Here is a 16,602-nt window from a genome sequence, read left to right as displayed (position 1 = left end):
TTAGGTATGTCCTTCTGCTCAGCTAGTTTCTGAAGCTGCGAAAACTCCAGGATCGCCAAGTCAATATTGAGATCTAGCGCCATCACGTGACTGACTCTGAGCACCACTCCAGCAGGAAGTGCTCGGGCGTTGGCTAGCGTTGGCTAGCGCCAGCAACGCCTTCACGCCTGGGACCCCCTCGGTAGCGCAGGAGGAAGAAGACACAGCAAGACGAAGCAAACAATGGCCACCGAAAAGCCAAGCCAGCCTCTTTCACGCTGCAATATCGAGGGAAGGAAATAATCCACAGCAATGGCGTGTCCACAACTGGCTGGGTAGTGGTCCACGAAGCCAATATCCAAAACTTCAAATCAAAATCGGCTCTCAATCTGCAGAGAGACACCTCCAATCCAGAGCGATAAAATCTCTAACCGGTCACTTCGGAAGCAAATTGCAAGCCATCATTCATTTATTGTTCATTGTTGTTAGTCGATGAAAGTGAAATATACTGTTGAGAATAAATAGTTGTCCTCGTGCCGTGTGGGGTCGTTCGTTCCTGACACTTTAGAGAACCAGAGGGTTCACAACAACTACCTTCAGTAGCAATTATAGCAATAAAAACTGCTTTATGGCAGTTTTCTAAAAAAAGTTATTGTGTTCTAGTCCATGGACCCCGTCTAAAAAGTAAGAAATTAACGAAATGTGATAGCTGAAAATTAAAATTTCACACAAAACCTCACAATAATCACAACACTTGAAATGCTGCTTTCAACTTTAACTTGTACTGCACCAACAATTGGCAACATGCATGCATAGGAAAGAGGATCACGAGGGGAAAAGGTCTTCTACATGTAGCTTTTAATTCTGTGTGATTATTGTGAGGTTTTGTGTGAAATTTTAATTTTCAGCTATCACATTTCGTTAATTTCTTACTTTTTAGACGGGGTCCATGGACTAGAACACAATAACTTTTTTTAGAAAACTGCCATAAAGCAGTTTTTATTGCTATAATTTCTTTTGTTTTTTTCTGTCACCAATCAATGGAATTCCCTATATCAATACCAAGAGTACATATGTACTCTTGTCAAAGCGTAAATGATGGCCTTCACATCATATCAAGAGGTTTATGTACTCTTGATCATATCAATACCGTATTACGTATATGTGCAAGCCTTTTCTTGCAGAAAATGGCACTAGCATAACGCATGACATGTTCTTCTGCGGGGAAACATGTGAGTAGTGGTGGTGATACTTTGTTTATACGGAGGTCATTCTGTGCATGTTGCTGTTGCAGAATTTCATGACTGTCATAAATTTGTCTTGCCTTTCAGATTATTTGAGAAATGTAGCCATGCGCCAGGTGCGTGTCGCAGATGTTTTTGTTGATTCTGTGTTTATAATGGTTTATAATCATGGGTTATCGTGATAAGGTCATCCAGCATCATATTGTACTGAAATCGTAATCCTGTTGATGTCGATACAACTTTTGGAAGTAGTTCAATGACTTCAAACTGTTAGTCCACGATTTTCTAAAACAACACAGCAAAGGAGGAACAATAAACATGTATTAAAATGTAAACAAATACATTGCTGAGTCCGACACCTCGTTCCAACAACTACACTGATCCTGAGGATAAAAGGGTCAAGGCTATGGTTGGAGGTACTGACACTGAGAGATACACAAGGCACTCCATGATAATAAAATCTTACACATCTTTTGGTGAGTATGAATGATATCCAGTCGAACCTCTTTAGGACGAACACCAAGGGACCGATGGTATTTATTCTGTGAGTTTGTCTTAACCTATTTTATAACCAGTGAATACAATTATTTCTCCAATAGACATACGAATAGATTTCTTCTACAGCGAAAGATTCTAAGCCACACCGACTCATTAGGGAGGTTCTGCTCTACGTTTTGGGAACGCGACGCAAAGAATCACGCGAACTTTCTTCGCGTTCCCGAAACGTAAAGAAATGCTGTTCTGCTCTACGTTTCACCTAGAGAAGTCACGTGGAATGTGTACTGGGAATTTTCCCTTCCATATTTTGCAGTTTTCTGCATGCAGTTGATCGATACCCATGTACCCAGCAAATCCGTACGCATTTTCTCTGCGTGTGCCACAACGTAGAGAACCCCATCTCCGCGTAGAAATCTGGAGCCAAAACACGCGAAGCCGTAGACTCTAACCCAGACACCTGCTCTCTACGTGATTTCTCTACGTTTCACGTATAGCAGAACCTCCCTAGTGACTCGTCTCGTATGAAACAAAAGAGTCACTAGAGAGGTTCTGCAAAACGAAAATGCGTACAAACTTTCGCTCTACATCATGAAGTGCGAACTTTTGCAAATTTGGACGCGAAACTTGCAGGGAACGCGAAATGAATTGTCGTAGGAAATTTCGTGAGATCGGGTCATGGCGCACGTGCACTTGGCCCGCGCAAACTACGAAAATGTGCAGAACGCAAAGTTCGTGCAAAAATTCGTACACACTTCGTAAGGACTGTTGCGAAACTTCGTTCGAATTTTCGTTTTGCAGAACCTCTCTACTGAACCTTTCTTTAGCAACATGACGGCAACTGAAACAGCAACAGAGAAAGTACGATACATGTAATGCACATTTTTTGCAGGTACTACAGGTACTACAAACAGATTGCAGATCGTAATTCTTGCTTTGGCGGCACGAAACTTTATTTGGGGCAGTGCAATCTCGGCGGTACTCACAAATCAAACAGCCCAGACTCGAGTAAACAAATCCAATCATACAAGTACGAGATTTTCACGAGACGAGACTGCACCCATTGGCTTGTTTCGTATGAAGCAAACAAGGTACTGAACCTCTCCACAATGGAGATTTTCCCTGATATGCGAATTTATTTGGCAAACTCGGTCAATTAGTCCTTGAACCTTTCCCTCCAGATTGGGAACTGCCAACGATAGTATGCCACTGACCAGTGCCTTACTTGTAACGTACTAATGTGCAATGAATATAATGAGTATTTCGACAACACATCTAACATAAGCCTTACCGTCAAGAAGGTGAACTCGCGTTCTTCGCACACTGCGGGCAAGGGCAAAGAGATAAAAAGGGATCTAAATCCGAATAAAATCAGCACACGTTTCCGTAAATGAAAGGGTGAGCATAAGCAAATGAATCGAAGGAAACTGGTCAATTCCGAGATCACCTGTCATTGAGTATTCCGTAAAAGGAGGCCTCGGCAGCGGAAAAGCTAAATTTAGAAAGGAGATCCTGTCCGCTTTTCCATTATTTATTGCATTCCGCCCATAATCAGCACACTTTTCGTAAATGAAAGAGTCAACACAAGCAAATGAATCAAAGGGAACTGGTCAACTCACCTGTCATTGAGTAATATTCCGCGAAAGGAGGTCTCAGCAGCGGCGAAACGAAATAAGCCAGGCCAGGAGACGAAATATCCGAAACAGCTCATGCAAGAAGCAGTTCCAAAGAAGGAAGTTCCTCGTGCATGCACATCCGAAAAGGCAACAACACAAAGTCTGCAATGCACACGCATGCGGCCAACCGGCCGCACGATGGTATACCGGTAGGAGCCATGGAGTAGCTCCCTGGTCCAGGACCAGACACCGAGCATCTTACGTAGTAACTTACGTAGCTACGTAGACAACGTGTCTGAATAGCGGTGTCGTTAGGTAGCGCCATGTGAACACAATAATAGAAAAGCTGACAGGATCGCTTTTCTAAATGTGGGCACGTTGCACACTGTAAGTTGTCAATATTGTTTTTGGATACAGTAATTGGAAAACAGGGCCGGTGTACTATAGTAGAATGACCCCCCAGCAGATGGACCCCCGGGCATTGTACTATATAGTAGAGTGACCCCGGGGTCACTCTACTATAATTATAGTACAATGCCCGGGGGGTCGTTCTACTATACAGTAGATTGCCACCTGTCATTCTACTACAGAGTCCACCAGACTTGTCGTTTCGCACGTGCAGGTAGAAAGGGATGGAGTTTACACCACAGATTCCACGTGGACATTATGGATTGTGGCAAGAGTCCGGGGTTATGTACTCTTGATTGTGGGAATATGTGGTGAAAAGTCCACAACATTTGTACATAATTAAATTATCGTGTCCGTTCCCGAAGGGAACTCACAACGGCCGCTAACACCCGGTAAACCCTAGCGGCAGATGCAGCGCCTAACGGTGGGGGTGAGTGGATAAGTCTCACAACCACTGGCACAAGTGCCGAGAACGACCCCATTAGCTGCATCCATGTACCCCTTGTGCCTGGCCACAAGTTCCCAGTTGACTGTGGGTAGCAGCACGGCTGGAAAAACCGCTCCCAGGCAGGACTTGAACCAGGTACCTCTCGCATTATTTTATTATTATTATTATTATTATTATTTGTAAGAAAGGGTTTGCTCCCCACACCGGAGCTCGCGCTATTCCGCCGACTTTACTTGACACTTGACTCCGGTGTGGGGAGCAAACCCTTTCTTACAAATTATTGCCGAAGTCGCAACCACTACTTCGTATTATTATTATTATTATTATTATTCCACAATCACGATGACATAGTGCCAATAAGCATGTGATGCGGGCGATTTTAACCAGCCATGGTGGGGACAACTGAGAAAAAGAAGGAGAAAAAAAGAGAAAAGAAAAGAAAACAAAAGAAGTACTATAGGAACCTGGAGAGAGCAGTATGAAGATTAGGCTAGCAATGGAAAACAACGACCTCAATTCAATTCGACTTAGGCGCGGGCAGAATGGAACAAAATGCAGCGAAGGTGTCACGAGACTTTACCTCCTGCGGAAGCCGAGACCAATGAGAATAGGACTTGAACAGAGGGGATTTTAAAAGGATCAATGATCTGGCAAGTGGGAAATGGAGAGAACATCTAGTACGCGAGCTATTATTGAACCAGCTTAAATGCGCAAGTGCATGAGGAGGAGCAAGTTGAAGCTTAATACGGTGAATGAATTTGCATGCCGAGTGGGGAAAGCGTTCTGAGAGAGGGGAAGAGGAAGCCAAAATGTATAGCGTCTGAGAGGAGGTCAGAGGGGGCATGCGAAATATTAATCGAAGTAATTTACGGTGGGTGACTTCTAACCGATGCATAAGAGCGGAGGATAGACCGGAGGACCAAACGAGAGAGCAGTAATCAAACAAAGGAAGAACATAAGAGTGATAAATTTGTATTCGACAACCATGGTGTAGATGGGAGATGTGAGGAGAAATGCAGCCTATCGCGCAGCAAACTCGCTTTTCAATATAGGTTACGTGCAAATCCCAGGACAAGTGTTCATCAAGAAATATACCAAGGTGTTTGTGATTTTTAACGATGTTGATAGCAATGGGATCATCAGGGAAAGTAAAAAGCCGAGTCGTAAGGAGGGTGAGGTCACTGGAGGGTCGTGGGGGGATACAAAGGATTGCCGTTTTCGACACATTGGGGCGGAGTTTCCACTTCGACATCCAGCGCACAACTTGATTAATGTGATACTGTAGCGAGTCGCAGGCTTGTATCTCAATCATGGTCTTTGACCAACCCACTGTGCCTGCCTGGTCATTTGTACATAGGTCGCGCACTTTTCCTCTTTAGGAGACATGAACATCCCACCTTGTGTTGGATTGTTTTTGTTTTGGAGTTGGAAGAAATGGTCAATCTACACGTGTATACGTATACGGTGTAGTACTAGCAAGAGTTCAGGAGTTCACGGACCTCTACTAAAATAGCGGCCGAGGGGGGTCGTTGTACTACATATAGTAGCGGAGTTCAACCAGAATCTTGGAAGACAGCTAACGTGGTACCGATCCACAAACGGTCCTCGCGCTCTGTTCTGAAGAACTACCGCCCAGTCTCGTTATTATGCATAATGTCCAAAGTAATGGAAACTGTTGTCAATCGCCAACTGATGAACCATCTTGAGCTCCAGCAGCTCCTCACTCCCCACCAGTTTGGGTTCCGTAGAGGTCTCGGCACGGCAGATGCACTACAGGCGCTTCATAACGCCTGGGTGGACATCGTTGGCCAAGGTGGCGCGGCACGAATTCTCGCAGTCGATATAGCCGGGGCCTTTGACCGGGTCTCCCACGTGGGCCTCCTCTACAAGGTCCGGCAGCTCGGCATTACTGGCACTCTCCATAGCTGGCTATCGTCTTATCTTGACGGCCGTTCACTCCAGTGCTTAGTCGGCGGTCAGATATCTTCTCTCTACCCAATCTCTGCAGGGGTGCCCCAAGGCAGTATATTGGGCCCTACGTTGTTTCTAATATACGTGAATGACGCTGCCGATGTTCTTGATGGCAATGCTCAGCTTGAGGCCTACGCGGATGATACGACGCTATACAGTCTAGTATCCTCAGCTCAGTGCCCTCGGGACGCTGCACACACCTTGCAGGTATCCACAAACCGCCTGCATGAGTGGGGTTGCCGGTGGAAAGTGTCTTTCGAGCCCAGCAAGTCACAGGCTATGACCGCTACCCTCCGACGCACTGACCTAGACCTGCCCCAAATCCTGTTTGGTGGTACCCCTGTACCGGAGGAAACCAGCATATCACTGCTTGGTGTTCGATTTGACTCCAAATTGTCCTTCGCTAGTCACCTCAGGACCGTGACCATCCGCGCCCAGCAGCGCCTCGGCTTTCTCCGACGAGCGGCCTACATTCTAACGCCAGCTGGCCGAACGACTGTCTACAAGGCATTCGTGAGGCCCCTGATGGAGTATGCCCCACTTGTGTGGATGGGCGCGCCAGCCAGCCACATCCAACGTCTGGATAATGTTCAACGCCGCACACTGCGCATCATTGGCCCTGGTGCAATTCTCCCCAGTCTGGCTGTCCGCCGGACTGTTGCTGCTCTCTCGTGCATGTACAAATTGCATTTCATTACTGGTCCTCCTCAGCTACTTGCTGTATTGCCACCGCATCGCGTTTCTCCAGCCAACCCCAGAACCAGGAACCAGCACAATAATGCCACCAGCCACGCCTATCAACTGTCAGACACGCTCCCTGTCTCAGCTCCATCCGTCGTGAAGCGGTCGTTCCCGTACTGCTGTATTGGCGCATGGAACTCCCTTCCTGACAGGCTTCTGTCGCAGCGCCCACACAAAACACGTTTTCAGTCATTCAAGACAAAGGTCTACCGACACCTGAGAGACAGCAACTGGTACTGGGCAACAGATTCCCTGTAATTTTTCGAGCTCGTCGCTTGCCGGACCCGCTAATCCGCGTACCTGGCCTTGCTCAGAGTGCTCAGTTGTGTTTTGCATACATGGAAAAACTTGTTATGATTCTTTTCTTTTCTCTGCTTATTCTTTTACCAGGCGTGGGCCATCCCCTGGATTATCAAAATGGGTGCCTTATCATTTTTCTGTTTTTTAGCTTGTTTTCTTTACACTTCTTTGTGGGAGTTTCGTTTCAGATCTATTAAAACAGTTCATAAGCTTTGGTTGATGAAGTTGACATGTACATTGTACATCAGTCCAAACACTGATAATAAACAATCTCTTTTCATCTTGTTTTTATTTTTCCAAACACCTACCGGTACTTTTACCCATTCTGCTTCCCCATAGCTAGATCTACTTCGTTGAAGTAGCTTTGCTTTACATTTCTGTTTCTTTTTCCTGGTGCGTGCTTGTGGCATTGAAGCCGAGACCTTTGGTCGGTGGAGCCGCTGGTACCTCACCATCACTGCTGCCCAGTGCAGCCCCTGCTCAGTAGCTGTTTGTTTTTGTCCACATAATTATTTATTTTACGAGTTGGGTTTGTTAATAAAGGAAAAAAAAAAGAAAAGAAAAAAGTAGAATGACCCCGGGGGCAATCTACTATTATAGTACAATGACCGGGGGGGCCTTCCACTACGGGGGTCATTCTACTATATGACACCGGCACCACTGGTAAGGCTGATGCGGGCATGGCCGTACCAGTTGTTAACAATTCCAGCTTCACATAATATTTTCTGTGTATTATGTGGAAAGTTCTAAAAATACAATATCCTCGCCAGGGACGTAGCTGGTTCCCCTTCCAGGCGGTACACAGCCGCATACATTGCACGTCTAAGGTGGCTTGTAAATGTCATTCATGGTCATTGTGTGCATGCTGAACCTAGGTCGGGCAGGAGGGGGGGGGGGGTGCCCCCGTGCCCCCCTCCTGCCCCATGCGGGCTACGTGCCTGCTGGTTGCTGCGTCTCTAGGGGCTCTCCCTGAGTCCCTCCGAAAATTTTTTTTTTTTGACTGTGAGAACTACTGGACCATGTACATGTACATGGTCCAGTAGTTCTCACAGTACATGACTGTGTATCAAGGCTAATAACACGGCTATCAATGCGTTTATCAACCAGCTCTTCCTCGTCGACTTCTCCAATCTACGCATGCTTTGAGTTTCACACTGCTCGCTGCTCATGTAATCACGCCTTCAATAGTGCTAGCTTTAGATTACTACTAGTAGTGTTTCTTGTATAAGCTTTAGATCTAGTAATGTTCACTTTATGGTACCATAAAATATCTTTCCTTTGTAGTCAAACTGTCAGTGTGACGACGATTTCTGATGATCATCACATGAAAAAGACGTTCAAATCCTTCAGTATTGTTCCTGTATGATTCTATACAGCCGACCCCGTTTACGCATTCATGTATTGATCTGTCGTCTGCTCTCTGTCGCATTCTGAAATGCATTGTCTGTGTGCACACGTGCGTGCGTCTGTAGTTCTCACTTTTCACATCCGCTGCACTCACCATATTAGCAGGGTGCACTGGCGTACCCGCGCACTTTGCATTCTTGTTTTGTAGTTGTGGCGAGCAGTTACACTTGCGCTCGCTTTTCCTTTCTTACCAGAACTAGTCTTGTATTCTTTGTTCACGGAAGAAGAACTCCCTTTTAGTTTTACATCTTAGTCTTGTTTGTAGTCACTGAGTGAGTTATCAAAGGCAGGCTTGTGACAAACAAGCCATATGGTTCTTCGAGCCGGATTCGATGGCAGACGATTGGACACTGGACACAGTTCCAGTAGTACAGTAGTTTAGCAATGGCGGAGCGCGGAGTGGAGGAGTTCGCAATGGCGGATCGCGGAGCGGAGGAGTTCGCAATGGCGGATCGCGGAGGTGCTCGCAATGGCGGAGCGGAGGAGTTCGCAATGGCGGATCGCGGAGGAGTTCGCGCGTGAATTTAGGACAACCACCCGAAAGATTGGGATGGAGCGAGGCACGCAGCTCAGTTTCTTCTCGCAGTAGAAACAGCGCCGCTCGTCTAGAGACTCGCGTGCGGGAGGCCGAACTCAAAGCCAGCTAGGAGTTGGCAGAATTTGAGCTGGCAGCTGCCCAGAGACAACTCGAGCTCCAGAGAGAAGTCGTGACCAAGAAATTGGCGTTGGAGAAGGCGACGGCTGAAGAGGAGCTGGGACTGGCGGTCGGGTCGGTTGTGGACGAGGGCCTTCCCAGTTACCGCAGTCGTGGACTCACAGCAAACGTGTTGCGACGCCACGAACAGGCCGCCACTTTCGAGGAGATGTTCCTTCACGCGGCGTTGACCACAACCAGTCGGATGCGGGAATACCAACTGCGGAGCAACGAGGAGCTTCAGCGAGAGCAGCAAGTGACTGCGCGGATCAGACAGGTTGACATGGCCTAAGGCAGGCTGTCGAAGCGTGAACTGCTTATGCTGGACGGGACGCGCGATCGTCTGTGTCATTGTCAGTTTCACAGTTGACTGAATCGTTTGAATCGCTGCCTGTGATCTCGGGTCCCAGGCCACCACCTCGCGTGTACCCGGCTGCACCTCCACCACCTCCACTCCAGCTCCAGTTCTGCAAGCTGTGCAAGCACCAGCATAGAATCATGCTGCAGCGCAGCTCGCACCTTCACCACCTCCAGCTCCAGTTCTGCAAGCCGTGCAAGCACCAGCATTGAATCATGCTGCAGCGCAGCTCACACCTCCACCACCTCCAGCTCCAGTTCTGCAAGCTCTGCAAGCACCAGCATTGAATCATGCTGCAGCGCAGCTTGCACCTTCACCACCTCCAGTGCTGCAAGCTGTGCAAGCACCAGCATTGAATCGTGCTACAGCACCGTCATACGTGGCCAGACTGAGAGGTCCGAGCCTGAGCCAGCAGCAGCAGGTTACACTGCCTCCACCAGCCATGCAGAGAGTGCAGACCTGGGTGGACGGCGTGCCTGACTGGCGCCAAGGCATACGGCAAGGCCAGATCAAACCACTGGAGCTGCCAAAGTTCAATGGGCAGCAGAAGACCTACATGACCTGGAAGCAGCGGTTCCTACGGTTGGTGGATGACGACCCATACGTGTCCTACCATTACAAGATAGCGCGTCTGCGAGAAGCTCTAGCAGGTGACGCTGCAGAAGAGCTGATAGCACACGTACTGGACGGCGACGGTGCATGCCATTCAGCCATGGCGGAGTTAGATGCGTGGTTCGGTAGTGAACGCGAACTGGAACGGCAGGAGAAGGAACTGCATGCGCTACCGCAGGTCCAGCACGACAAGGACACGTCAGCGCTGCAGAACATTACACTGGCCGTCAAGCTCCGTAACGTGCTACTTAACATGCGTACCTGCCACCTGTTGCCTGGCAGGAAGATGTACCTGACAGGGACGCAGAAGTTACCGCGCATTCTGCTGCTCAGGTACATGGAACGCCACGATGACGCCACCAGTGACGTCCACACTCTGTCGGAATGGATCCTGGACCGAGTGCACCGCCCGGCTGGCTGCAAGGGAGGATACAGCGCGGCCCGTGAAGAGACCAGACCACCCGCGAGAAGCTAGAGCATTCGTTCGTGGCCACAGAAGCTACCGGAGGCGAACGACCAACACCGGAGCCAACATGCGTTAAGTGCAACGGCGCCCATGGTCTCGCGCAATGCCTGCAGTTCAGGGACATGGACGTGTCAGCTCGCTGGGACCTGGTGAAGCCAAGCCAGGCATGCATCTGCTGCCTACGCCCAGGTCATCGCGCCACGGAGTGCAATGCTGCACCCTGCCAGAAGTGCAAGAAAAGGTACCATGGCCTCTTGCACTGGGAGAGGAGCCCGCTTGCCGAGAGTGGCAAGGACAGCCAACGCCAGCGTCATCACCCGCGCAATCCAGCAAGCCGCCCACAGGCCAGGGCTCCTGCTTGACGGACATTCCACGACAACAATGACGCCAGTAAGAAGCAGCGCGACGATGGAGTCGACCCGCAGAAGACTGACAGCATCTCGTTCATGACGGTACCAGTTTGCCTGAAGAATGGAGAACGAGAGGTCACATGCATTGCCCTGCTCGACCCAGCATCAACAGCGAGCTATGTGCAACAGTCGGTAGCGGATTCCCTCGGCCTGAAGTCTCAGCCTGAGCCTCTCGTCGTCACAATATTCGGCGGACGGATGTCCGAGTCAGACCGGCAACGCGTCGCACTGGACGTCGAGAGCGTGGACGGTTTGGTCACCAGTCCTGTCAACTGTTGGGTGCTGGAGTAAGTGACCGGTGGCGGGACTCGACCGATTGAGTGGAGCAGCTGAAAATCCGAGTGGTAGCATCTCCGGGACGTGTCATTCCCCGACCACCGGGAGACGGAGATCGGACTCCTGATCGGTCTGAACGCCCCGGCTGTACACCATGCTCTGGAAGAACGCAGAGGACCTCCAGATGCGCCTGTCGCACGGCGAACACCTCTGGGATGGGTGTGCTATGGCCGCGTCGCACCGGACTCGCCGCGTGATGCCACCACGAACTATGCCATTACGCTGGTGACAGACAACTGCATGGAGATGCTGGATCAACAGCTTGACGACATCGTCCGCAACTTCTGGGACGTCGAAGCGGTTGGCCTCGCTGAGAAAGATCGGACTTACCACACACTAGCAGAGCGCGAAGCTGAAACTATGACGACAGCCGCATTCTGACACGATAGCGAGCGGTACGAGGTCGGCATCCCCTGGACCGACCCAGGTGGCCCCATCGTCCAGAACAACCGCGCAATGGCAGCGCGTTGGTTGGCAAACCTCGAGAAGACGCTATCGTCGAAGCCTGAGATTCGCACGGCATACAACGGTGTCATCTCCTCACACCTCAGCAAGGGTTACATCCGCCAGGTGCCGGACGCGGAGGTACTGGCCGACAAATCTGACCAGTGGTTCCTGCCACACTTCCCGATCGTCCGTCAAGACAAGAGGACGACCAAAGTGAGAGTCGTGTTCGACACAGCGGCATCCTGGGCCAGACACAACATCAACTGCGACATGCACGCCGGCCCGAAACTGCAGAACGACATCGTTCACATCTTGCTGCGCTTCTCGGCAGAATCCGTCGCACTCGTGGGGACATCAGCGAAATGTTCCTGCGAGTCAGCCTCCGTCCGCAGGATCGGCGTTACGCCAGGTTCGTGTGGTGTAGTGCAACCAACGAGCCGTGCAAGTACGAGTTCAATCGCCTCGTCTTCGGGCTGAAGTCGTCGCCATACCTGGCCGGACGGGCATTGTTGCAGACAGCTTACGACTTCTCGTCTGATGTCACGGCGAGCGCAGACCTCGTGAAGCTGGTGGAGGACAGTTTCAACTTCGACGACACGCTTCACTCGTTCCCAACCGAAGCGGCTGCCCTGGACGCGCAGCAGGGTCTCACAGAGCTGCTCGGGAAGAGTGGATTCCGGTTACGCAAGTGGTTCAGCAACTCACCCAGCGTGTTGCAAGCAATCCCTGAAGAGGACAGAGCACCGCTAGCAACCGTGGACGTGAGCAGCAACGCACACTGCACCTTGCCGTCGTCGAAGACGCTGGGCATCACATGGCTGGCAGACAGGGACCAGTTCACCTTCGTCTACCACCCACGGGCAGAGACCCAGAAGTTGACGAAGCGTGCCGCACTGCGGGAGGTTGCGACCATCTTCGATCCTCGAGGTCAGCTGACACCATTCACAATGCGAGCGCGAGTCCTCTTCCAAGAGCTGTGCATCCTCGGCTACGAGTAGGATGACCCGCTGAAGGAGAAGGAAGCTGCCCAGTGGAAGCGATGGTTCGCCGAACTGCCAGACTTCTCGTCTATACAAGTGGATCGCGCTTCAAGTTCGCGGATGGCGCACCGTGTGAGCGAGTCGAAGTTCACACCTTCGTGGACGCATCCGATGCGGCATTTGCAGCGGCGGTCTACGTCAGGGCAGTCTACCCCGACGACCGAGTCAAGGTGACCCTCGCGCTGTCGAAGTCGAGGCTGTCGCCGATCAGGAAGATGACCATCCCGAAGTTAGAGCTCAAGGCAGCCGTCCAAGGTGTGTTGCTCAGCAAGGTGGTCGCAGCAGCACTGAACATACCTGTCGCACAGCATCACTTCTGGATAAACAGCATGAATGTCTTGTTCTGGGTGAGAGCACACAGTCGACGGTTTGCCACGGACGTTGGCGCCAAGATTGCCGAAATTCAGCAGGTATCGACCAGCAAACAGTGGTGGCACGTGCCAGGAAAGATCAACCCCGCCGACTTGCCGACGCGCGGGATGACGGCATCTAGCCTCGCGAAGTGCGACGTTTGGTGGAGCGGGCCGGAGTTTCTTCGCCGTCCAGAGTCAGAGTGGCCCAATCGTGACATGGTGGTCCCGGACAAGCTGCTCGGTGAAACCAAGCGTCACCAAGCCCTGTCCTTCCTCAGCACGACGGCAGCCGGTTTCTGTCTCCACCCGGAACGGTTCTCTTCCTGGTCAAGGTTGCGGTGTATCACAGCCTGGTGTTGCTGCTTCATCAGCAACTGCCGCCGACAGTATGTGCGGCTGACCAAGAAGGGGGACGCCCCCAGTCATCTCCAGTCGATATTACCCCCAGCGGCAAGCGACGCTGTGGTGGCGGTCAACGTACGATACACCCCGGGCTCTCCGAAGGAGCGGGAGGCGACGGTGCCCGAGCTCTCGCCTGGAGAAGTCGACTACGCCGGTCTGTGGTGGGTCGCTTCGGCGCAGAAGCAATGTTACAGCGCCACAGTGACTGCATTGTCGACTGGCAAGCCGCTGCAGCCGTCTGATCCGTTGGAGATGGACTCGGAGGACGAGTGAGCTGCGCCACAGATGATTGCTAGAAGTGAATGCGTTGCATGATTGTTCTATTCTTCTCTTTTCCTTTCTCTGCTCCAGTTGCTCAGCAGTTCTGCCGTTCAGGTTTCTTCTTTTAATCGTTCTCGTGCATGCATGTCTTTCATCCTTGCACTCGAGCAAGAAGGGGGTGTATGATTCTATACAACCGGCCCCGGTTACACATTCATGTATTGATCTGTTGTCTGCTCTCTGTCGCATTCTGAAATCCATTGTCTGTGTGCACACGTGTGTCCGTCTGTAGTTCTCACTTTTCACATCCGCTGCACTCACCATATTAGCAGGGTGCATTCGCGTACCCGCGCACTTTTCCTTTCTTACCAGAACTAGTCTTGTAATCTTTGTTCACGGAAGAAGAATTCCCTTTTACATCTTAGTCTTGTTTGAAGTCACTGAGTGAGTTATCAAAGGCACGCTTGTGACAAACAACAAGCCTAATCATACTGTAAATCAACCAATTTTGGCCGGTGAGAAACTTTGGCCGATCTCGAAATGAAACATTTGGCCGTGAACAAACTTTGGCCGATTGGGGTTCAACCTAGCATCTTTTGCTCCATGCCAAGTTTTAGCCTGCGATTTACTTTGGCCGGTTGGCACCAAGCGGCGAAATCCGCGAAATTAAATCGCCAGCGAAAATTAGTTGATTTAGAGCACTTGAAATCAGGACCACCAGAAGCATGTTTTGATTGGTCTGGCTATACTGTAGCCTTTCATACAGTTTGGGTATGGTATCTCATTGGCAGTAAACACACGTTACAGTTTGGGTATGGTATCTAATTGGCAGTAAACACACGCTACAGTTTGGGTATGGTATCTCATTGGCAGTAAACACACGCTACAGTTTGGGTATGGTATCTAATTGGCAGTAAACACACGCTACAGTTTGGGTATGGTATCTCATTGGCAGTAAACACACGCTACAGTTTGGGTATGGTATCTCATTGGCAGTGAACACACGCTACAGTTTGGGTATGGTATCTCATTGGCAGTAAACACACATTTCAAGCGGTCTTACTCACAGCGAGGTGATAAGTATAGCCGGTGAAATTGACTGCTGCTGTTGTTGTTGTATTTTTTAAATTCTTTATTCTCACGATGGCACCATCGCCAATAAGAGACACATTTTTGAGAAGGTGAGATGCTGTGGGTGAGGCTGTGGGTAATGCAGTTGGAAGGTGATTTACATCACTTGTTGTTGTTGTTGTTGTTGTTGTTGTTTTTTTCTCGCCCAAGGACAAGTACATGTACATGTACATGAGAGAGACTGTGTATAGTGCATGTACATGAGAGAGACTGTGTATCAGGGAGTAGTAAAATACAGGGAGGTGACACGAGCATGTACTGCCAGTTTGACGATTGCCTCAGCACCGTTTTCACCCGGCGGGTGAGATTGGGGTACTATGGGTACCGAAGTGTGTAGACACGCGCGCGGATCAGGATTCTCTCGATCAGGGAGTAGTAAAATACCTACCGCCAAAGGGACTCCTACTGCAGCCCGTAGAAACTCAGCGCTGAGAATTTCCAACAATTGTCTGCCTTCACAAAGTTTGGTAGTCGACCAAACTACCACTATGTCAGGATAGAAGTCCAGCAAGAGTGGTATCACTTTGGGAGATATCCCTGCGTGCCGTAGATTTTTCCTGTGTCGATACAAGCTGTTTACGACGACGTAGCCCGCATTTCAATCCTTGACAAACTTAGGAACATTTCATTCCGAAAAGTGAACTCCCGAATCTCTAGCATACCATAATATGAAATGCTCATCATCACAAAGAAGGTAGAGAAGTACTGGTTGATCACAACTGAGGAGAAATTAGTGCCGATCGTGTGGTGTCCTAGAGATTTTTTAGACTTCGAAATCGGTGCACTCGCTTTTCATCTCCAATCGTACACGTATTGTTCTCAAGGAAATCACCTTCGCTCTATTGCTCCATGCCGTCGATCGGGACGAATTTCGGAAGGGTGGTACCTTTCCATATGACAATGACACAGATGTATCACAAGAGCAAAACAAATGCTGTTCCATGAGATGGATAGACCTTTTCACGGAATTAGTTCTTCGACAAATACTCAAGATTGATTCAGCAGATCATCTTTTTTTGCGAAAGAAAAAAAAACAAGCGCGAGGCACCCATCAAAAATCACGATTAGTGGCGTGTCACCTCCCTGTATTTTACTACTCCCTGGTGTATAGTGCATGTACATGAGAGAGACTGTGCATAGTGCATGTACATGAGAGAGACTGTGTATAGTGCATGTGCATGAGAGAGACTGTGTATAGTGCATGTGCATGAGAGAGACTGTGTATAGTGCATGTACATGAGAGAGACTGTGCATAGTGCATGTACATGAGAGAGACTGTGCATAGTGCATGTATATAAACATCACGGAAGCAGAGCTATAAGAGACTGGGAGGAGTTAAAGTTCAGATTTTAGGATTGGGAGCTTGTGGTAGCAATCATCAGACAAAATTAATTAATGCAGTGAGAATCACCCCCTCTGCCGCAGCTTCTGCTCTGAATTATTCTGTTTTACTTCACCAAGTTCACATGCATGTACATGTATA

General features: G+C 49.6%; 1 protein-coding gene across 1 annotated transcript; it reads left to right on the top strand.

Annotated features, from left to right (window-relative positions):
- Positions 1–11,941: 11,941 nt before the first annotated feature.
- LOC135826680 (uncharacterized) lies at positions 11,942–12,930 on the top strand. Its single transcript, XM_065339281.1, has 2 exons — positions 11,942–12,306; positions 12,357–12,930. The coding sequence occupies exons 1-2, from the start codon at positions 11,942–11,944 to the stop codon at positions 12,928–12,930; spliced, it is 939 nt and encodes a 312-aa protein (XP_065195353.1).
- Positions 12,931–16,602: the final 3,672 nt, after the last annotated feature.

Source organism: Sycon ciliatum, chromosome 10 (genome assembly GCF_964019385.1).
Source record: "Sycon ciliatum chromosome 10, ocSycCili1.1, whole genome shotgun sequence".
In the NCBI taxonomy this organism is placed as follows: Eukaryota; Metazoa; Porifera; class Calcarea; order Leucosolenida; family Sycettidae; genus Sycon; species Sycon ciliatum.
This window is presented reverse-complemented; position numbering and strand designations above follow the sequence as displayed.

What these genes read in the sequence shown, in the direction of transcription:
- LOC135826680 (XM_065339281.1), top strand. Translation starts at nt 11,942, where the DNA reads ATGGCAGCGCGTTGGTTGGCAAACCTCGAGAAGACGCTATCGTCGAAG. An exon ending in TCAGCGAAATGTTCCTGCGA is followed by an intron (nt 12,307 to 12,356) that starts GTCAGCCTCCGT and finishes CGTGTGGTGTAG; the next exon opens with TGCAACCAACGAGCCGTGCA.